Here is a 25,156-nt window from a genome sequence, read left to right on the forward strand (position 1 = left end):
TCGAAAAAGTCATCCGAGAATGGTGAAAAGTAATGAACGTTAACAGGACTGAAAATGGGGTCAGATTGGGCTACAAAAGACAGAATTTGACAGCTGACTGCCTAGCATTTGCAGATGACCTCACAATTTTTTTCGGATTCTCTAGACACAGCCGCAACGTAAATTAATAAACTCCAAATTCAAGCAGCAAAAGTGGGCCTTAAGATTTCCTTGGAGAAAACAGAATTCATCACTAATATCAAGCAAGCGCCCAAAGAGGACAGGGGAAAAATCAAGCAAACAAAAGCGTTTAAATATCTGGATGAGTGGATAGACCCCAATCTCTCTGAGAAGGCAGCTTTCGAGTCACGAATAGGGAAAATGGAAATGGCATATAATCTAACAAAGGCCATTTACAACAATAAATCCATATCTACAAATGCCAAGTTAGGACATTACCACACAGTCATCTGTCCAGAGACCTTGTACGCTGCAGAGTGCCTTGCAATGCATCGGAAGGAACTAATAGAGAAACAGGAAGTGAAGGATAGGAAAATTCTTCAACAAATCTTCGGCCCAGTAAAATAAAATGGGAAAGATAGGAGACGGCACAACCAAGAACTTTACACCCATGTGAAAAAATAACTGACACCATGAGGAAAATGAAAATTACCTTTTACTGCCATATAACAAGAATGAACCCAATGCACTTGACAAATAGGATTTTCACCTACTTTCTCAAGAAGAAAACAAAGGGAGCTTGGTTCACTGAGGTGGACAAAGATTTACAAGAAGTGGGAATTACAGACAACAATATCTGGGAATGTGCCCCCTTTAAACAGAAAATACATGACACCGATGTTTCCAAGAAAAACCTAAGCTTCCAACAGGCAAGAAGTGGATTGTAGAAAGGAAGCAACGGCATCGAGAACTAATGCAAAAGTACTGAAACGATGTTAAAGCTCGATGCAGCAAGAAACAAATGAAATGACATGGTCCTTAGATGGCCGAACTGAAAGAAGAATTGCTTTAGTAAGAAAGCTAACAAACGTGAAATACAATATTTACCCATGTAATTTTCCCACTCTTAATTTTGAAATAAAAATTTGCATAATTTACCCACCACGATTATGTAGACATTTTTTATTCATCAGTGGGTCTTCTATTTATTATTTTTTGAAATATGCGGTTGTGGAAACATGAACTCTTTCCCGCGGGCTGTGTAGCAAAGCACACTGGAGTCGCACATTGTCTCCTGCGGGTTGCGTAGTAGAGCGTACTCGACTTTCAAACCGACTTCCTCTGCCATCTGCCTGCTAAACAAATAACTTCTTGGAACCAGTGAATTCCCTACACATTCTAGATATAACTGACATGCACAGAATGCTAAAATAAAGGGTTTTTGTATAGGTTTTCTTAGAACAGACAGCTGACTGAAAGTAAACACATTGCAGCAAGATGGCTGCAGATACGCATTAATTAAATTAGATTAATATGTTGACAAATGCAATGGTAATGAGTTTCAAGTTGTAGGTATGATAATAGAAATGGTGTGGGAAGCAGTTGGGACAGAAGATGAACCTGAGGGAAATCGAAATACAGCATACTGCACAAGACAGGAAATGCTCATTCAGGTACCGTCTCCCTTTAAAATAATTATCAGTTTTAATCCTCCAGTTAATTCTCTTTTGGACTATGGGCCTCCATATAATTAAACTAATGTAAATTTATCTTCCAATCCCATTCAGTGAAAAGTGGTTTATAATTTGTATGTCCGAGAGGCAGTATGATTTGCTATCTAAATATCTTTATCCGACGAATCCCAGAAATGAAATAAATTGGGGGATTCAGGGTGAAGTCCTGTGTTCTCTGCATTACCAACAAGAAAATAAAAGCCCCATCAGGTCAAGCAATTCAGACTGACCTTGAGAACAAGCAATTTAACATAAACTCGCACCATGTTGGATGCTTCTTGATGTATCATTCCGACCTGGGGTTTCCTGCATGTAATTAGGTGATCTCATTGTATTGTTTTAGAATACGTATAGTGTATTTTCCCTTGTTACAAAATTTGAAACCCATTTCTTAAGTGGTTTTTACAGAATAAATTATTTAGTGAAGGTACAAACACAATTATACCTGACAAGCAAATTATTACTCTAGGTTTCGCCAAACAGTGAGTGAAAGATAGTCCGTGGAACAGGCTAAGGGTACAGCTGAAAAGCATTTTTAAACATAATATTTATCCATTGAATAATGCAAGAATACACACAGAGGTGTACAGTATGCCACAGCTAGACACTACGGAAATTATCACACAATACTGAAGTACAAAGCTGTCCTGAAAGTCACAGCACCACCGAGTAGATCACAGTTCATAATCTTCAGGTAAAGGACACAACTTTTAGCGGCTACGTGTACGTCCAATAACATAGTTTCTCTTTTGTTATTGTTCATGCCACCATCTGAAAACCGATAATGGAACAATTACGTTTGATGTTACACTTAATTCTGTAATGACATTTGAAAACAATTCATTTCTTCAAAAATGCACAAAACGGTCTACACCAAAGGTCTATAACCCTTTCAGACCGTCTACGCACAATTGTGCAGGTTCGTATTTTATTCATGTCTGAGCTTATTTGACGTTCTCTTGGCACTATACCGGACTGAAGTGCTCGTGCGGGACACATAGCACGTACTTCAGTTCTTTTTATTTAGTGCTTGATCACCAGGGGACAGGAAGAAGAGTTTAAAAATACAGTTCACTGCAAGATGGTGAGAAGCAGTATTGCCTAAAGTAAGTAGGCCTATTTATTTATTTATTGCATTCATATTAATCTAGAAGCTTTACTGAATATCAGAATGTAATCAATGAAGTGTGTAAATTGTTTAGTGAACGTAAATTGTGGACTTACAACATCATACGTAATACCACGAGGTTTTGAATGTTGATGTGCACGATTGTGCGGGCTAGGTTTCCCTACAGTCAATGCATGAAGGAGTGCTGGGTGCTGCCACCAAAAGGACTGTGAAAGCAGAATTTGTACTCTGCGTGAGAAATGTAATGTACATACATCAACATTATGCACCGTTATGCCTTTCAGCATTCAGTCTGCAAGCCTCTGGGAATTTACTAAACGTCGCCACAATCCTCCATTTGCAACTAGTGCTGTGGCCTCATTTAGTTCTATACCTCTTATCTTTAAATCGTTAGAAACTGAGTCTAACCATCTTCCGTCTTGTCTTGGTTTCCCTCTACTTCTCTTACCCTCCATTACAGAGCCCATTATTACTCTCCAAGGTAACCTATCCTCCTCCATTCGCCTCACATGACCCATCACCGAAGCTGGTTTATGTGTATAGCTTCATCCATCGAGTTCATTCCTAACTTAGCCTTTATCTCCTCATTCCCAGTACCCTCCTGCCATTGTTCCCACCCATTTTACCAGCAATCATTCTCGCTACTTTCCTGTCTGTTACTTCTAACTTGTGAATAAGATATCCCAGGTCCACCTACCTTTCGCTCCCGTAGAACAAAGTTGGTCTGAAAACAGACCGATATAAAGATAATTTGGTCCGGAAGCTGACTTCCTTCTTACAGAATACTGTTGATCACAACTGCGAGCTCACTGCATTAGCTTTACTGCACCTTCATTCAATCTCACTTACTATATTTCCATCCTGGGAGAAAACACATCCTAAATACTTGAAATTATCTACCTGTTCCAGCTTTGCATCACCAATCTGACATTCAATTCTTCTGAATTTCTAAACCTACCAACATCAATATAGTCTTCGAAAGGCTAATTTTCATAGCGTACTCATTGCACCTATTTTCAAGTTGCAAGATATCAGACTGCAGGCTTTTGGTACAATCTGCCATTAACACCAAGTCGTCAGCATAGACCAGACTGCTTACTACATTTCCACCTAATTGAATACCTCCCTGCCACTTTATACCTTTCAGCATGATCCATGTAAACTACAAACAGCAAAGGGGAAAGATTACAGCCTTGTCTTACACCTGCAAGTACCCTGAACCAAGAACTAATTTTACCATAATTCTCACTGAAGCCCAATTGTTAGAGGCATGATTTTTTCGCATTAACGATAAACGCGACAAAAAATAATTTTGAAGCGATTTTGCGATATCTTCACGAATCATATGTTTCTGGTTAAGAAAATATGGATATTATGTTCGCGAATTAAAGCAATAAGGCCATTTTAAAGCGAAATTCGATTATTTCGCGATAAGTGCGATATTACAGCAAAATCTGTAGTGAATAACGAACTTGACACTTTGTTACAAGATTATGTATGAAAAGAAAAGGAACAGCGAACACGGATTCATCAACAGGAAAGAAATATGTTATCATTAATGTTCTGGAAAATCTCTTTAAGATATGGCATCAAAGAAAAGGGGTTGGCTCCAGGCTTCTTGCCAAACGAAATGTTTGGAATGTTGTTCTTGTGGTGGCTGGTAATCCCACCCCAGCCTGTCTCCCCACGGCATTGTGCAATCCTGGAATCACCAATGACGTCTACAAGCAGCACAATTGACTTGTGTATTTCGGCTTCGTGGTCGGGTAAAATTAAGAAAGTGATCACAGACAGTAGCGAAGATGGGTCGCTCGACAAGTGTTATGCTGCACAGCAGAGCTAAACAGTTTGCGAGTGAAGGTTTGTACCTTTCGGAAAGCAATATTTTAATGTGTAGATTTTGTAATGTTCGTATCGAGTGGGAGAAAAGGGATACTGTCTCAAAACATTGTTTTAAAAATAAGGAACATTTAGAACATAAATTTAGCACTCCAACAGTGAAACGGCAGGCAACAATAGAACTCCCATTAGATATGCAAAAGAAAGGTAAGAGTGAAAAAATAGAATTTATTCACGAAACAACAGCCATGCTACTCAAAGCCAACATCCCGCTGGAGACGGTAGACGACCCTGCAGTCCGGAAATAGCTTCAAAAGTATGTACCAGGTAAGAGTCCATCAATTAAACCTCCACAATCAACGATCAGTGATAGTAAGACTAGGTTTTCTAAGACCTCTTTCTGATATAAGATTTTTCTTTTTTCTATTGCTTAGGATTTGGAGACCTTCCCACAGCCAACCAACTAAGCAAACAATGATTAATTTTAGAATTTCATTAAAGCGAAATTAAAGCGATACGGCAATGTCTATTTCGCAAAATAACACGAAAATTAGTATCCTTCTCGTGAAATCGTTCAAATATTAATGCGAAAAAATCATGCCTCTACCAATTGTCAACATAGATGCCTTTGATTGATTTTAATAATCTACTCTTAATCCCACAGTCCTCCAGTATGGTGAACATCTTTTTCCACAGTACCCTGTCATATGCTTTCTCCAGATCTACGAAACAAACACAACTGGCTATTCCTCTTGTAGCATTTTTCAATTACCTGGCGCATACTTAAAATCTGATCCTGATAGCCTCTCTGTGGTCTGAAACCACACTGGTTTTCATCCAACTTCCTCTCCACGACTGATCGCACCCTCCCTTCCATGATGCCAGTGAATACTTTGCCTGCTACACTAAAAATAAGATACCTCTATAGTTGTTGCAATCCTTCCTCTTCCCTTCCTTATAGATAGGTGCAATTACTGCTTTTGTCCAATCTAAAGGTACGTTACCAACACTCCATACTAATATTATTCTTTGAAGCCATTTCATCCCTGCTTTCCCACTACACTTCACCATTCAGGTCTAATTTTATCTATCTCTGCTGCTTTATGACAATGGAGTTTATTTACCATCCTTTCCACCTCCTCAAGTGTAATTTCACCTACACCATTTTCCTCCTCCCCATGAGCTCCATTGTTCGCGACACCACCATGAAGATTTCCTTTTACGTTGAGAAGATTTTCAAAATATTCCCTCACCTATCCAGTGATTCCCTAGGATCTATTATGAATTCACCTGAATTACCCAAAACACTGTTCATTTCCTTTTTCCTTACCTTCCTAAGATTCTTTATTACTGTCCGGAAAGGTTTCCCAGCTGCTTGACCTAGGCGTTCCAAGTTATTACCAAAATCTTCCCAAGACTTCTTTTTGGATTCAGCAACTATTAATTTCACTCTGTTTCTTTCATCTTTGTACAATTCCCCCTCTGCATCAGCCCTTGTTTTTGGAGCCATTTCTGATAAGCCTTCTTTTTATGTTTACAAGCTGTTCTCACTTCATCATTCCAGCAAGATGTTCGCTGTTTGGAACTTCCTACTAAGTTAATTATATCCATGTACTTCTGCCTAATTTTCTCATCCTGGAGATTTTCTACCCTTATTCCTTTACAGACAGATTTCACTCTCTCTACAGATACTTAGTTCACTACACATCAAATAGTGGTCTGTTTGATAAAAAAAATCCCAGAAAAACCTGTGCATTCCTAACAGATTTCCTGAATTTGAAGTCGGTTAAGATATAGTGTAATATGGATCTGATACTCCTAGCCTCCCATGTCTAGCGGCGAATAGCCTTAAGCTTGAAGAATGTATTCGTAACTGCTAAACCCATACTAGCACAAAAGTCCAGCAAACGCGTACCATTCTCATTAGCTTCCTATCTTCCACACATTTACCAATCACCCTTTCGTATCCTTCAGTTCTGTTTCCAACTCTTGCATTGAAATCGCCCATTAGCACTATCTTATCCTTGCTGTTGACCCTGACTACAATGCCATTCAATGCTTCATAAAACTTGTCAATTTCATCCTCATCCGCACCCTCACATGATGAGTACACCGAGACAATTCTCGTCCTAATTCCTCCAACTGCCAAATCTACCCACATCATTCGCTCGTTTACGTGCCTAACAGAAACTATGTTGCGTGCGATAGTATTCCTGATGAACAGCCCTACCCTCGACTCTGCCCTTCCCTTTTTAACACCTGTCAAGTAGCTTTTATAATCTCCTATCTCTTCCTCATTATCTCCCCTCACCCGAATATCACTTACTTCTAGCACATCCAGATGCATCCTCTTTGCTGACTCAGCCAGTTCTACTTTCTTTCTTCCGTACGCCCCAGTAATATTGATAGCTCCCCATCGAATTCCATTTCGTTCTTCAAGTTGTTTCCAAGAAGTCCCTCACCTGTCAAATGGGAGTGGGACTCCGTTACTCCCATAGGTCTGAGGCTTGCTTAAAATGTTCCGAGTTTGGTAAATTCATGAAGCAGGATGCTACCCTACTTACACATAGACCAAGCGAGGACCTCTTCTCTAATGGGTTAGGGACCATTCTTCAAATTGTCCTAAATCATTCCACACTGTAAAATAGAATATTCACAAATACTGAGCTGAATTTTTTAATTATTTATTTTCTGCAAGTAGTAAATTAAGCCCTGACACGCTCAATTGTGTGGATGCTGTTATTCAGGCAATAGTTCTTACTTTGTAAAATAAACTAAAAATATACGTATATAAGAGAATTTTAATCAGTTTTTGACGTACAAACAAAAATTCTCACCTCCAGTTTTCTTTCAGGTCTGAAAGGGATACGAAAGGTAACTGTTAAAAACGCACTGTGAATCCGGCGCAATCCAAAATCTCTGTCATTTCATGTATTTCAATGATATGTCAACAGTTTTCATGCAGAGACTAAGAGGTACAAGCTGCAACAATGCAGTAACGAGACCGCTCCGCTCGGCAAGCCATGGATAATGTTGGTCTATGCATGGCGCAAGCTAGTAGTTACCACATGAGAGGTGCACACTTGTTCTATAACATATACAGGTCTCTGTGCTAATTATTTTTACATATGTAAGTGAATTGTTGTTAGTGATGGGTAAGCAAAATTATCACAAAAATAATTTATTTATTATCACCACCGATTCAATACATTCAATACACCACCTACTCAATACATGAGAGTTGTCACTTGCAACATAGTGATGGGTAAGGAAAACAGGAGTTATAGTGCACAGTTTAAATTAACAGTGACTGCATTCAAAGAAAATAATGGCAATTGTGCTTGATTTCTTCTCCTCGCTTTAAATTACTATTTTCTCTGATCATGAGACTGTTCCCCTTTACTTTCCACTTTTTCAATACATATGCTTGTGGATGTTTCAGGTTAACATACAGGCCAATTTTCTGAAACAGCTGCATTGCCGTCCATGTCTCCAATGCTACCTCTTTATTCCTCCCTATAATGTGTTGTCCATTGCACCACTCACTCCTCTTAAGATCCAATTAGAAAATTACTTTTCTTACTGCCTAGGAAAATCATGTTCATAAATCTAGTTGCATGCACAGTGGAAGTCTATTTTCATAACTATAATCATGATAACCATAATGCTGAATTTGGGTTGTGACTGGAAATGACAAGAAAACCGGTCATGAGCTGGAAGCCAAAAGAAACAAGCGTAAGAAACTAATCTATAAACTATGCAAACAAGATGAAAACTGAAAGATTTATTCAGAAAAACATCAAGAAATGGGTTAATGACCCAAGTAAGGAAAGAGAACAATATACAGGGTGTACGAAAACTGGACGGCAAAAATTTAGGAATGGATTCCTCACATAGAGAGAAGGAAAAAGGTTATGACAACATGGGTCCAGAAACGTATACTTACAGATTTATTCAAACTTTGTGACACAAATGAATGTTAGTAATGATTTACATGTCCTTTATGCTGCAAAAAAAGTTTGAGACACCGGTTACAATTGTTACATAAGTAATCATGTTGTGAATGAATCTGATGTGAGTCTTAAAATACCTTAGCTCTCACACATATGGAGACTGCTACGAAAAAAACCTGTTGTATCCGTATCATCTGCGTGTACAAGCCTTGTCCCCTGTGGACTGCAAGAGTAACGCCCTGCCGGTGGTTCCTACAACAATGCGGCATGACGCCTAACTTCGCAGCTTCTGTGTTGTTCACAGATGAAGCGACATTCCCAAGAGACGGAATACAGAATGCCCATAATCAACACGTGTGGAGTGATACAAATCCTCATGCCATCATCCAATCTTCTCATCAACAAAGGTTCACCATTTACATCTGGGCAGGCATTGTTGGTTATTCCTTGTTGGGACCATACGTTCTTCTGAATAAGCTTACTGGAGAGAACTACAAAAATTTCTTGCGTACTGCATTGCCTGATTACTTGGAAGACATGCCACTTGCATTCTGTCGACAAATGTTTGTTTTAATCTTGTCAATCTTATGTTGATTTTAAGGACACTTCCTCTAAAGCATTGCTTTGTCAATTTTATATATTTTTCATCTGGACAGTGTTATGTGGCTGAAGATGTTGATAATATGCGAAACATGTGCCACTTTTGACCATTAAAAATTACCTTAAGCAATCATTGTATCGACTAGGTGGAAAATAAATAAATACTTAATTGTGAATGAAATGTTTTTCATGCATGATGGTGCTCCAGCACATTTCAATGTACTTGCCCGCAGGTAGGCTACCTGATTACCAATTTTCCTGAGCACTGGATAGGTAGAGGAGGACCGATTGCTTGCTCTCCACGCTCTCCTGACTTGAACCCCCTGGACTTTTACAGGTGGGGACACGTTAAGTCTCTCGTGTATGCGACTCCTGTTCCTGATGAAGCAACTTTAAGCGAGCGCATTGTAACAACCTGTGAGGCAGTGCACACTACACCAGGCATTTTTGATCGTGCGCGTAACTCCATGCGATGGTGAGTGGAGGCTTGTATTCAAGCTGAAGGTCATCACTTTGAAAATTTTCTCTGATATATGCTCAAAGTGTTTCAGCTACTGTTACAGGCATACGGTGTAAATGAACAAAAGTTTGAATAAATCTGTAAGTATACATTTCCAGACCAATGTTGTCATGAACTTTTTTTCTTCTCTGTATGTGAGGAATCCATTCCTAAATTATTGCCATCGAGTTTTGGTACATCCTGTATATACACATACAGTACATATGCAGTTCTTACTCACATCAGACTTTTGTTTGCATATCACCATTACCCAGACTTGAAAGGACCTCAAATACCTCAAGGAGCAGGTAGGTAATAATTAACAAAACCTAACTGGAAACGTAAGTAGAGGGTCAAGTTCAAGGCATGTGCAAAGCGCACAAAAAATATAGAAGAGAACAGAATATCAAGTCAACAACTGCTCGCCATCTTTAGCTTCAAATAACCACTGAAAGAGTAAAACACAAACACGAGGAATGGATCAGATAAAAGGGTGGAACATGCCAACAATAAAAGAAAGACATCATAATTAAAATCTAAGGAACCCCAAAGGTGATATACAGCCTGTTAAATTTCTCATTTACCCACTCACGCACATGCAGACACCCAAATATGAGTCACAACCGAATATAAACTGGTGGCCACACATATCAACCTACAGCCTCCAGTAGGACTAAATCGTCAAGTCAGATGCTCAATTCATAGACCAGAAAGCCCAACTGATAGACCAGAAAGAAGCACACAATATAATATGGTCTACAACCAAGGCCTATTCCGCTATCAGAGTCATCTCATCACCACCCTCAAACTCCGCCTATGTTTTCCCCATACAACGCAAGTAAAACCCTGCACTGACATAGTATGGCAGACAACAGAATATCCACACAAGGAATATTCTAGCACGAGCAATATTCGGACCACACAATTCAGGACCACACAATCCAAACATAAAACTTCGATCTCAAACCACAAGAAAGAATCCGCTCAATTACATGTACAGAATAACGGAGCACATACCAAACTCATGTAAATAATGCAAAAACAAGAAAATCATCCATCAACTGAGGTGAAACCTCTCAAGTTCAAGATACCAATAAATATTAAGGTATTACGAAAACCATTCCAAAGATAAATATGGCAAACACGAATTATTAAAGTTACGGAAAGATACTAGGGACTGGCAGCGGTAAGGAAATGAATTACCTTAGATTATAAACTCAAAGGATACCATCCCCATGAGTATCCTAAAGATAAGAACAAAAAATTAAATCTCTTGACGTGCGAAAGATAATAACGGTATGTTTAAAAGTTTAAAAAGAAGTTTGTAAGTTAAGAACGTCATGCCAAAATACATTGGCTCCATCTTCGAACACAGTAATAATACAGTAAGTTAAGTCAAGGAGATAAAAATTACGTATCTGGTAGAAAACAGAACATTTCCACAACAGAAGTTACGCAAGGTCGCCACCTGTCGACATAGGGGTAAGTTACCAACTCATTTCGAGAAGCCGCAGGGGCCATTACTGAACAACACAGCACATCAAAAACTAATCCGACACCGGCAGGAGTTATATTCATAGTATGAGCCCATCAGTTATGGCTCACAATGAAGTCTGCAACAGTGAGAGGTGGTAAATGTGGCGATTTACCATACTGTGAACATATGTTTTCTTCTGAAAATTGATTGAAAATGTAGTCTTGGGATGGACTGCAAAAGGCTCATGACAATGGAGAACCATGCAAGATGACTCCTAATAGAGAGATGATTTTGGTTTCTCCCTTAAAATGTCTTAGATGGTGTTTTACGTTTGCAAGTTCATTAATAAATTGGACAATTTAGAAGAAATTAGAGGGGAGATCAAATCTAAATGGGATTTTAATTTTTATTTAAATTAATTTATTGAAAAACACAAGGCAATTAAAATGCATACCTGCCAACTTTACAAAACCAAAAATCAGGAGATTTTGATGTGAAAATCAGGAAAAATCAGGAGATCAAAACTGCTTATTCTACATGTCTTTCGCAATACAGTACTATGATACATTTATAACACTTATTGTCTTAAAGCCCGACTGTTGCTATACGAGGCTACAAGGTTAAAAATTACACATCTCTATTCCCTCACAGGAAGTATGTGAGTGAGGTAATCAGTCAGTTTCAATCCCATGCGGCAAGCGGCCCTGAAGAAATACACAGCCGTATACTCCATGACTGCACTGAGTCAGTGGCACCATCTCTCTGCGAACTATTCAACCTGTCGCTTCACTGTGGATCACTGCCTCAAGATTGGAAGTGTGCTGATGTAGTTCCGATTTTCAAGAAAGGGGACAAAGCACTCATTGACAACTATCGGCCAGTGTCTCTCACATCCCACGTATGTAAATGTATGGAACGACTGGTAGCCTCTAATATATAGGAATACTTCCGGGAAGGTAATCTGCTAAGTGAAAGCCAGCATGGTTTTCTTCCAGGAAGATCCTGTAATACTTCTAATAGTTCTCTCTGGAGAAATCTAAAATTGTTCAGGCAGACTGCATGGCTTTGGACTGGGCTAAAGCTTTTGACTAAATCGCTATAGCGGTGTGGTGTTACGTCAATGGTCTCAACATTAATGCTGGAAAACGTAAATACATTAGGTTAAGTAGGTCTCGACACCCAGTAGAATGTATATATAACATTAATAATGAACATATTGAGCGAGTTAAAACCATGCATTTGTTAGGAATAACCATTTCTGAACAAATAAAATGGAACACACAAACAGAGGAAGTTAGATGCAAAGCTGCCAGGCTGCTCGGTTTTATGCACAGAAGCCTCCGTGGGTGCAAGTCGAATGCTATACGGACAGCTTATCTGACACTAGTGGGACCTATACTAACGTATGGTCTACCTGCCTGGCACCCTACCACTGCAGCTAACCTTCACAAACTAGAAGGAATCTGTCGCGCTGAATGACTAATTAACAAGAACAAGAACAGCTGCCTGTCTTCCCACCCGACAATCGCCTTCTTGTGTAAACAAAGTGACATCATATACAGTAGTTATCATGACATTGTGAACATATTGTATATGTTCTTGAATGTGTACATAAATAGTGCAATATTAATGCCACGAAATAGCTTCTTGTGAGGAGTTGAACGTTGGACTTATGTTGAATGATGCAAATTGAACCTGGCTGTGTTGTAGACAATATGGGCAATTTATATTACACATTGAATTTCCTTGCTCGTTCAGCGTGGCTTTGGAACGATCTACCCGCCAACATTAAATGTAGAAATGTAAATATAGTTAAATGTTGTGTTAGGAAGCATCTACGGTGAGAAAATGCATGAGAATATGTGGAAGAATGAATGAGGGGGTGAAAGGTTGTATAAATGAGAAATATGTATATATTAGGCTATACTTTGTTTATTTACCTGTAAAAAGCGTATATGACTGTTTTAGTTTAGGATTTAGGTAATTATTTTAAAGGTCAAGGTGCACTATGTGTAGGGGGGGCTTGTCCTTTTCCCCTGGCCTTCCATAGATACTGTAAAGGTTTATGGTAAATAAATAATGAATGAATGAACATAATTCACAGACCAAGTAAAGTGCAAATTTATTTTAAACCAAGAAACTTACCCATTGTGTGCAAATTCAATACAGCTTGACACTCATAATCATTTTTGACATTCCAAATCCTACAAGTGAAGTCATCACTGCCGGTTGCCAAAATGTGTCCCTCTGGATGATACATTGCAGTATTAATAAAATCAGTATGGCCCTCCAATACCTGTGAAGGAAGTAAAAAAAGAATACTTTAATGAAATCAGAAGATAGCATTGCAATTCAGTTCAAGTAACTGATGTCTTAATCATTTATTTCGTCCTTTAGAGTTGCAGAAAAAACACAAGCAAGCCTGGTTGAAGTACATTTCAATGAAACTGTAATGGAACAAAGCAATCACATGAACATTTCTGAAAACTGTACATAAAAAGAAAATGTTCTCAATAGTACTAATAAATATTATTATGAGATTTTAATTTTCATTAATATGTATTTGTATATGTGCTTCAAAAGTGGAAAATACGAGATAACGTTTCCAAAATTTGTTCTTACAGTTCTACTATAATTATACCCCGTCCCCATTACTGCAAAATATAGTTGAAAACGCCCAGCTACTTGCATAAACCAGTCCAGAGTACAAATGTTCCAACTAAGTAAGTGGCTGCGTGGTTTGGGTCACGTAGTTATCAGCTTTGCAATTTCAAATCCCACTGTCGGCAGCTCTGAAATGGTTTTCCGTGGTTTCCCATTTTCAAAACAGGAAAATGCTGGGACTGTACCTTAATTAAGGCCACGGTCGTTTCCTTCCCACTTCTAGCCCTTTTTTATCCCATCATTGCTATAAGACATATCTATGGTGGTGCAACACAAAGCATATTATAAAAGAAAAAGTTCCCTCAGATGAACTTCCCACAGTTTTCGAATCCTACAACACTTACTGCGGATGCACAATACAAAAACATGTAAGTTACATGTTGTTTTCAAAATTTTCTGGTCTTACATTGTTACAAGCATACCTAAATATGCTCGACTGACGTACGAAGTAAATTAAAATTTGCCCCCAGCACATCTACACAAACATGCACAGATAGACAGTTAAATGCAGCACCACCTTTACCCATGAATAGCCCTCAAATGCACTAAAATTCGTTATTTGGTTTTCATCAGCAACTTGCATTCATACAGAAAAAAAAATACCACAAGAGCATTTTCACACGCAAGACAAATAGAACATATCCACACAAAAATACACAGGTTTTGACAATTTCCATGTGGCAACACACACACACACACACACACACGCGCGCGCGCGCACGCACACACACACAAAAAAAAACCAGTTAATTCCACCAGCTGACTGTCAACATTTAGAACTAAATGATGCAAAAGAAAAAAACTCTACTTACAGCACTCTGTGCCATAGGCCTATACAAACTGCGTATACCAGAGCATTTTGCTTGTGTCTAACAAACAAATACACGCAGAGCAAACTAGCTTGATTTTACAAATTAAGCAATACTTAACGTAAAAAGAAGTACTCCCTCTTTGTCATTTCAAATGAAAAAAATACATATCATAGAATAATAACTTCATGGTTTTGATTTGTATTGAATTGTGATCACAACAACAATCATTAAATTAATGCCATAAAGGTCCACCTTTTCAATATTATAGAATTACATTACTAAACTAGGGACTAGTTTCGGCCTTGGCTGGCCATCTTCAGCCTTAATGTAATACTTCTAATAACTAAACAAATGTACAAACACACAATTGACATTAAAATCTGGGATGAACTATGTGTAGAATTTGAAAAATAAATTAGGCTCTAAATTCTTAGCATCTGGAGTATGCTCATCATCCACTCTTTCTTGCATTAATATTTATAGAACTGTTAGTTCCATCATTGCTAATCATTACAATTTCAATTGCAAAACAGGAATGGGTAAATGTTGATTCTGTAGTCAGATCATCAATCACCAAATCTACTTGAGTGGTGTTAGCACTATGCAAGCCACTGGACGCCACTGTAAATAACCACCAGCTGACGCAGAACTGCTAGATGGTGTTTCCACATCAACCAATGTAAATAAAATGTTTCCGCAATGCTTGTTAAAATCATGGTGAAATGCTGTTGGACACTGTCAGGACGGCACAAGAAGATATAGTTAAAACTGACACATTCTTAATTTGTGGCTGGTATAAATTTGCCACTACAGAATAAACATTTACCAGTTCCTGTTCTGCAATTGAAATTGTAATGATAAGCAATGATGAAACTAACAATTCTATGAATATTAACGCAAGAAAGAGTCTGGATGATGAGCATACTCCAGATGCTAAGAATTTTCAAATTCTACACATAGCTCATCCCAGATTTTAATGTCAACTATGTGTTTGTACATTCATTTTTATGTCAATTGTGTGTTTGTACATTTGTTTAGTTATTAGATGTATTACATTAAGGCTAAAGATGGCCAGCCAAGGCCAAAACTAGTCTCTAGTTTAGTAATGTTATTCAATAATACTGCATATTATAGTATTGAAAAGGTGGACCTTTACGACATTAATTTAATAATTTTTTTTTTAAATGTCACAGATGCTTCTTTCTACACTTTAGCATTACAACGCACAAGCAGTATTTTCAAGTTTTCAAAAATAAAGCTCTGTGTATTCCCAGCTAGAACAGTTTTGTATCATTCAAGCTTCTCGCCACATCTGATGAGGTTAAAGGCGCGTATTAAAAACACACAATGTCTGGCAGTGAAAATTCTTTTTTATTGGGCCACTAAGGACACTCCTTATGTGCACAAGTCTATATCTATCCTTGGAAATGGGTTAACCTATACTTTAGCGAGTTTTGTGATGGCAGCAGATTACTTGAGCTGGGAATGCAGACACATTTTCTGTGTACGTGGGTACGGAACCATGGCACTGCAATCAGGCACAGAAACAAGTTCAACAACTGTGATGTGGAGTTCAACCAATTAGAGATTATTTTTAATAAAACAATGCAGAAAGTAATTGAAGGGTGTCTGGCGAAAACAATCAATGTCAAAAAAAATAAAATGTTCAGGAGAAACAAACAGTCTAAATGTGCTTCTGTGTTACATTGAAACCTGGCAAAATTGTCATACATCTGTCCATAAAAGGAAACAATTTCTTGAAGTTTTTGATGTTGAAACTGTCTTCTTAAAATACAAAAAAATATTCTGACATTGGTTGTTTTTGCCTGAAATTGTCACCAAAGAAAAACATAACATTCCTTACATTCACCTTTTATTACAGCAATATTTGTCATTGTTGTTGTACATTTAATTCAAAGGCAATATTATCACAATTTTTTCAACAAAACCTGATGTGTTATAGATATTTGATCATTTTTCTAACTTAATTTCCTTACATCATGTGGTACTGAATATGGATTAAGAAAATAACACAGTAATGTCATAGTTCACTAGAATGATTTCACTCAGTGCATCCATCACTGCTGTCATCTTCATCTACATCAATATAAACATAGCGTATACTCTGGTCTCTCTTCCAGCTGTGTGTAGAATAGCCTACTTTCTGGCTTGTGAAGGAATGCACACAATCGTTTTAAGTCCTGGAACTTTGCTGTTGGAAGACAAATGGGACCTCCATACAGTGGGGTTAGTTCTACGCTTTGAGGAAACACTACTTTACTGAGAACATTATACTCGTCCCAGTGGCCACAGGACGTATCCGTTTCAAAACAAAGGGACAGTCATCTGATATTTCCATCAAGCAAAGATTTCTTAGAGTCAAGGATGGTCTTGACATTTTTAAGAAGTAAGGAGCTACTGTAAGTTTCACACCATAAAGCATGTCCTGGGTCACAACGACATCAAATAGAGATGGTCTGCTGTGGCAACTACAGTAGAAGTCTGCTATAGCGAGTGCAGCATATAGTGAGAATTCTGTTGTAACGACAGATGTTTTCTGTCCCTTGAAAAACCATTTATATTGGTATTATAAATTTACTCATTCAGAACAAATATTTCAGATTCCCTGTGGGAATCAACATAGATATCATCTGATGGCCAAGCAGGCATCGAGTTTTGGTAGAGAGACAAGGTCTCTCATAGTGCATTGGCACTGCCGGTGGCTACAATTAGGCTACGCAGTGGCCTCCACGGTATAGCCAGGAAACCAGGGCGATGGCTTCAGGGAGGCCAAAGGGAGGAAGAGGGGGAAGGGGAAAGGCAAAGTGGCCCAGCCCCTGAGCTGCAAAGCCCAGAAGGATTGGACACATAAACCAAGTACCCAAGCCGATAGTAGCACAGAAACATCTATCGGCTCAACCCAGCCACAGCACTCTACACACAAGAGGCAGACTCGCCAGAGCCCACCTCAACCACCACAACAAACAAAACCAATCACCCGCAATGGGTCAACCCCCCCACCCCTTACGGTATACATCAAGGACAAAAAGACACTTGAAATGGAGCTCCTCAAAAAGCTGCTGGATGAACAGAGAAAATACTACTTCTCTAGGCCGAGAGTAGATGCACATGAAGCGATCCAGCTACACATGACCAGCTTTGAGAGCTATGAAATCGCTATCGAAGTGCTAAAAGGGCTGAATATTAATTTTGTAAAAGTATTGCCCAACAGCACTATGAAGTGCTTCGTAGTGAGGACTACCATTAACGGAAGTAATGCGGATGAACTCCAGCTAGCTCTGAAAGTGCAGGATATCCCCGCATTCTCCATAGTGCGGATGCCAACAGGGAATAGGCCAGCCAAGGGTAACCTATTCCTAGTTGCTGTGGCGGACACCCCAGGAGCGGACAACCTGTGGAAAATGCGGATGATCGCGAACACGCTGGTGTCGGTCTAGCCATACCGCCCCCCAGCCACTGGCCCTCAATGTGGAGTGTGTCAGAGGCATGGTCATCCAGGGGCAGCGTGCCGACTGGAGCCCAGATGCCGCAGATGCGCCGCCTCCCACTTGTCCCACGACTGCCCCCACGGCAGCGACCCCGCATACTCCAAGTGCGCTAACTGTGGGGGGGAAACACGCGGCTAATTTTAAGGACTGTCCCAGCCGCAGGGACTTCGAAGCCGCCTATCAAGACAAAGGGCTAAAGGGCGACAAGCGTGGCAACCCTAAAGCCCAAGCAGGCCCTTCAGGCACAGGCGCTTCAAGCAAGCAGGAATCAGGCCCCTCAGGCAAAAAGGACTCTTCAGGTCCTGCAGGCCCTTCAGGCACAAAGGGCCAAAATCATGGCCCTTCAGGCACGCAGCATCCATCAGGTGGAGGCATCTTAAATTTTAAACCTATACCGACGGAGGGTGAACACAACCCTGGGCCCTCAGCCCAACCAGCCCCCACTACCGTCCAAGCCAAGACCTCCGACAAAAACAGAAAGAAGGCCCAGCCCCAACTAAAGAACCAAAGGCAGGTTAAGACCATGCTAGCTCCCCCCCGAGCTGCCACAGGGCCCGCCCCATGCCAGCTCCACCCCCGCACGCAACCTGCCGCCAATAAACCAGCATCTGAGGCACCCCTCCCCCCCAACACCCGCCCCCGGCACAACAACAGTCCCACCCATCTCACCACCTACAACTGAAACACTAACACAGGTGTAACAGCCATGAAGGAACATGGCAGGAAGGGTGTTCACAAGGAAAAGATAGACGAAATTCTGAAAACCTCTTCCCGAACTTGAACTTAACCGCGATCATAACCTGCTGGCTGCGACCCTATCACTCCCATGGCTAGGGGACTTGGCGAACGAGATCTCCGAACTCCTAACCCTAGATGGCTGAACAACCCAATGAGGATGATAATAATAACAATAATAATAACACCAACAACACACAAGGGCTTCGAGTTCTAATATGGAACTGCCAGGGCGTCAGGTCAAGAAAATACGAACTCGAAGCCTTACTAGCCGCGAATACGATACACGTAGTTCTCCTAACAGAAACCTTCCTCCCACCGGGGAAGTTCACCATAAGAGGCTACAAATCACACAGAAGCGACAAGGCTAATAGTCGGAGGGGTGGCAGTTCTGGTAAGGAAGGATATTAAACATATGGAACTAGACTTACCAGAGCCAGTCAAGCTGGAGGCATGCGGAATTGCCATGCCAGTGCAAGGAACACTCATCAATGTCATATCGGTATACGCCAGACTGGAAAGCCTTAACACAAAAGACATTGAAACGGTACTAAGGCTAAATTCGAAACACGATCCTAGGAGGAGACCTAAATTTGAAACACGCCAGCTGGGGCTGCCTGAGACCTAACCCAGAAGGCACAAGGCTGTACAACCACATGCTATCCCAGGACTGTGGTAACAGCCCCCAGCAAACCCACGTTCCTAGCGCCAAAAGATCAGGTCTCCGATATACTAGACATAGCCCTACTGCGACATATTCCTCAAAGACACAGCATAAAAGTCATAAACGACCTAGGATCGAGGCATCAACTAGTGATATTTACACTGGAAGCGAACCCAGAGGAATATGAGAATAACCCCAAGCACCAAAACAACAAATCGTTCAATGTATTCCACGACAAATTCTCGCTGTTAATCTGTATATATTGTTACAATCTAAGTCTAATGTTATCATATTACTTTTTATTACGACATTGTTATTCTTTTAACAATTTTGAACACTTTAAGCACAGGGCCTAGTCTTTGTACATTAACGGCTGATGATGTTCGCTATGCCTCCCGCCAGTGACAAGGGAGTGGACAGAAAACCCATCCCTGAAGCTATCATCTAACTACTTAATTGTTTACTTGTTTTACAGGACATGAGAGCGGAGGAGCGCCCCGCACTCTACCAAGAAACGTATAAATGTATATATGATAATGATGTATGTATGAGTATATGTGTGTGTATAGTTGCAGGAGACAAGTGTGTGCCACCAACACCGCAAAGAAGGGACGTCAGCAGGCGAGAAGAAGAAGCCCCTTCCCCCAAGTAAGGCTTGGCTCTACTCCCCTTCTCCATAAAGGACACTTGGCACCAGGGACCGCTGGCTATTGGACCAAGGGACTAACCCGTGGCCCAAAGCCCAGATGCCAGCAGATCCAAGTCACACCAGGCAGTGACAAAAAGGACTGATTCACCATATTAATTGACAAAGCTAGGAAAATGGTTATGATTGCATGACACGTACTCCTAACTTACAAAACCTCTGGACTTTTCCAGCCTACATCCTTGCATGTGCTATCAAAAGATGTCAGGTTTTACATGTAGGCTCTTTCTCTTTTTCTGCCTATGTGGTTTTTCCCCGACCCTTCAATATTTCTGTATGTACACCTTAACACCATCCAACCAATACACACTCGCCTGGTAACGTGTCTAACCTGGAAACAGGCAGATACTCCTTATATCACTTCCCGCTCTTCCCTGCTCTCTCTTTTCTACTTCAAAATTAACCCATTAGCGCCTTGTGTTGCCATATGGTAACGATTTTCGCACCTTTTTCTTTTAATACTGTTGGCAACAAGAAATAATCTGCAAGATTGTTGTGTCATCCGACAGTTAGAGAAGAGTTTATAGAATCGAGTAATCACGTTTATTTAATTTAAAAATCTATTGTTGTGACACAAAGACTGGTGGACTCTTGGTTATTTTAAGATTCCTGCAAAATCGCCATATGGCAATGCTAGGCGTTTATACTCAGTAAAATTGCTGCAGCTGTCAGATCATGATAATTTACACTGATTCATACATCTTCAGGAAAGGATTTTCCCTTTTAGAAGCACTGGACATGCTACTGACTGAAGATCTCGATAGTGATATTTTTGTGGAACCGCCCTATGTAAATGTACTTACAGATGAGGGCTCCTGGTGATGAAGATGATGGTGGGCTTAATGATAATATCTCTCTTGACAGTTACGTGGCAGTGCTGAAATGAAGCTTGTAAATAATGAAAGAATTGGGATTAGTTACGATGGTGAAGGTGTGTTACCAGAGGACGAAGTGCCTTTTCTGTCTACTGATGCAAGATCTGTTTTAATACCCGATGCTGCGAAAGAGCGGATAACTGATAGAGGAAATAATAAATCAAATAAACTAAGATAGACCTATGGGGATGATTTCAATACTGGGCGACTGTTGACATTTCTGGAGCCTAGTTATAGCAAGTGAAAATCCTTGACTGTTGTTGACATTTTTGAATTGTTTACAGATGACCAGCTGTTAATGGTTATGAATTTCATGTTTTTGGTCCGTATTGAACTGAGAATAATGGGTCGAAACTAGTACCGTGTAATTTATAATTTTGTGAATATATTTTAGTATTGAAAAGGTGGAAACGTTTACGTTGTTATTATTATTACTTAGATAACCAGCTGATCGAACATTTAGTTCGAGAGACTAAAACATATGCAGTGTATTTAAATTGTACGTACCCACAAATAACTTCTGATAAAATTCGTTGCTTTATCGCCATACTTTTCATTTCTGGATATAATAGGTTGCCCTCCAAGCATTCTTATTGGGACATGCAGAATGATATGAAGACAGTGAAAGATTGTCATTCTCTATCTCTGTGGCTAACGTGCAAGTACTGAGGGTGGGCCTCCGAAAATATAGACTACTGTAGTTACTCTATAGTTTGCAACTACACCTGAAGTTCTTTGATTCTTCATTTTCTTTATTTTTGATGTTATTATATTGTTCCAATGATTTTTTGTTTTGACAGGCAATGAACTGTACATATGTGTCTATGTACTGCAAACAAATATTTTCTCCCTTGTTCAATAATTCTATTTTCTTTTTGCTGTGATGTGAATAAAAACTGATATTCCATATTCTTACAACAAATAATGCTAAGATATTTCAAAATTGTTATTGCACGAAAACAAAAACAAAAAACACTTTGCAACCTAAATTCGACTTTCAAAACCATTGTTTAAAAATAGGTAGTGCAAGCGCCTAGCGTTGCCATATGGCAACATCAAATATATTATGACCTAGCGATTCCAAAATTCTGAAACTTGTTTTATTAGTTTATTTTGGTCTCAAACATGCGGCAAAACACAATAAATAAGCAAATCTCAGAAAAAAAATTAATTCAGGCGCTAATGGGTTAATAGCATGTCAGAGGCAATGTAGATTGAGTCGATTGCCACGGCGGGGGAGCGGACTATGGGGCCCCCCGTAAATAAAATTTTTTTTTAAAAATATCCACGGTATGCTAGGTACTAACTGATGAGCCCAGCCTAGCACACGGGGACGAAACGCTGGCAACCAGGAATGAGTTAGCCGGAAAATTTATAATGTCCAATAACGGACCATTTATATTGGTATTTTAAATTCATAAATTTACTCATTCGGAACAAATATTTCAGATTCCCTGTGGGAATCAACATATATATCATCTGATGGCCAAGCAGGCATCGAGTTTTGGTAATAAGACAAAGTCTCTCATAGTGCATTGGCACTGCCGGTGGCTACAATTAGCCTACGCACTGGCCTCAACGGTATGCAATAGCCATGCGTCTTGGTAGGTGTACTAGGTACCAACTGATGAGCCCAGCCTAGCATACGGGGGCGAAACGCTAGCAACCAGGAATGAGTAAGCTGGAAAATTTATAATGTCCAATAACGGACCATTTATATTGGTATTATAAATTTACTCATTCGGAACAAATATTTCAGATTCCTTGTGAGAATCAATATATATATATATATATATATCAATTGGATCAACTCGAGTCGAAACTTGAGGTGCGAGTTTCAACACATAAACAACCATTGAAAAATGCGGATGCCTGTCCACTTCCTGGATTTTAATTTTGTCTTCATTAGTAAGCGATATCACGACTTTTTCAGTATCCATAACGGGTCTACGCAATAATATGACCACGCCAGTCAATTTCCAACTATTATGTTCCCAATCGGTACATAGGCTATCACGTGACAGATATTCAGTACCTTTCACTGTATAACTCAACACAATAAATTTCTAACTTCTGAATGGAACGTGACATACAAGCACAAAGAGGCTTTCTGAGTTATTTAGCAATATCAGTAAAAACCAGAGAGCAAACTAAACTTTTGTGAGGCTAATGACTTGCTTCCCGAAGGTGTAATTTACCCTGTAAAGATCAGGACTTCAAGGCCATTTACTCGTTTTCACGCACCCGCGCAACTTTCTCCAACAGGCCTCCATTGGCGAAGGCTCTAATCTGTGCTGGAAATCACCTTTCTTTGACAAGAGATGACAAAGAACGTTTTCAGGGTTAGGAAAAATGTGATTAGACCGAGCTCGAGAGTTGCAGTCGCTTAAGTGCCGCCAGTATCCAATATTCAGGAGATAGTGGGTTCGAACCCCACTGTCGGCAGCCCAGAAGATGGTTTTCCGTGGTTTCCCATTTTCACACCAGGCAAATGCTGGGGGCTGTACCTTAACTAAGGCCATGGATGCTTTCTTCCCACTCCTAGCCCTTCCTGTCCATCGTTGCCATAAGACCTACCTGTGTCGGTGCAATGTAAAAACAAGTTGCAAAAAAATGTGACCGTACAAAGCAGTAATTGAAAACTTGTGATGCAATAAGTGATGTATTTTTATATACCGCAGATTTAATACGACTTGAATTGGTACCTCGAATTTACAGCGTTGTAAGCTAGAAATCGTCATTATGAGGAAATCCCTAATGAGATACCACCATATTTTCCCGTGTGTGGTTAAACGTGGAAAGACTATTCCCATGTAAATTTATAGCGAAAAGGTAGTCATTACTTTACTGTTGCTTGAAATCTGTTTTCATTATGCATATAAGGTTAGGTTAGATGATGCAATTTGAATAAGTAAACCGAAACGTTTGTCACAGACCCCACTGGAGTGATAATAGTCCAATTTTCAGAAAGAGATTGAAAATACGGGTTAAGGTTTCTCGGAATTAGAAGATAACTAACAGGTAAGCTGCAGTATGGAAATCTGCGAAAATGCAACTTTTGAACAAACTGAATGCCATTTCATACTGATTTTAATGTGTGTTTTTTTTCCCCCCTACTTTAACGAAAAATCAGATATAATGACAATTTGTTATAGCGAGTAAATTTTTTGCCATTAAGAATTCTCTCTATTATTTATTTATACATACATTATCATTATAGACTGTTATGCCTTTCAGCGCTCAGTTTGCAAGCCTCTGAGAATTTGCTAAACGTCGCCACAATCCTCGATTTGCAACTAGTGCTGTGGCCTCGTTCAGTTCTATACCTCTTATCCTTAAATCGTTAGAAACCGAGTCTAACCATCGTCGTCTTGGTCTCCCTCTACTTCTCTTACCCTCCATAACAGAGTCCATTATTCTCCTAGATAACCTATCCTCCTCCATTCGCATCACATGACCCCAACACCGAAGCCGGTTTATGCCTACAGCTTCATCCATCGAGTTCATTCCTAAAGTAGCCTTTATCTCCTCATTCTGAGTACCCTCCTTCCATTATTCCCACCTGTTTGTACCAGCAATCATTCTTGCTACTTGCTACTTCTAACTTATGAATAAGATATCCTGAGTCCACCAAGCTTTCGCTCCCATAGAGCAAAGTTGTTCTGAAAACAGACCGATGTAAAGATAGTTTCGTCTGGGAGCTGACTTCCTTCTTACAGAATACTGCTGATCGCAACTGCGAGCTCACTGCATTAGCTTTACTACACCTTGATTCAATCTCACTTCCTATATTACCATCCTGAGAGAACACACAACCTAAATACTTGAAATTATCGACCTGTTCTAGCTTTGTATCACCAATCTGACATACAATTCTATTGAATTTCTTACCTACTGACATCAATTTAGTCTTCGAGAGGCTAATTTTCATACCATACTCATTGCACCTATATTCAAGTTCCAAGATATTAGACTGCAGGCTTTCGGCACAGTCTGCCATTAAGACCAAGTCATCAGCATA

The 25,156-nt window shown here is 39.7% G+C and overlaps 1 protein-coding gene across 1 annotated transcript in view; it reads right to left on the reverse strand.

The window, feature by feature from the left end:
- Nup37 (nuclear pore complex protein Nup37) overlaps positions 1 to 25,156 on the reverse strand; it is a 65,142-nt gene that overhangs the window by 22,854 nt on the left and 17,132 nt on the right. Inside the window, exon 3 of the mRNA XM_067148621.2 lies at positions 13,316 to 13,466. Coding sequence (XP_067004722.1) covers positions 13,316 to 13,466 — 151 coding nt within the window. The remainder of the gene's footprint in view (positions 1 to 13,315; positions 13,467 to 25,156) is intronic.

Source organism: Anabrus simplex, chromosome 5, assembly GCF_040414725.1.
Source record: "Anabrus simplex isolate iqAnaSimp1 chromosome 5, ASM4041472v1, whole genome shotgun sequence".
In the NCBI taxonomy this organism is placed as follows: Eukaryota; Metazoa; Arthropoda; class Insecta; order Orthoptera; family Tettigoniidae; genus Anabrus; species Anabrus simplex.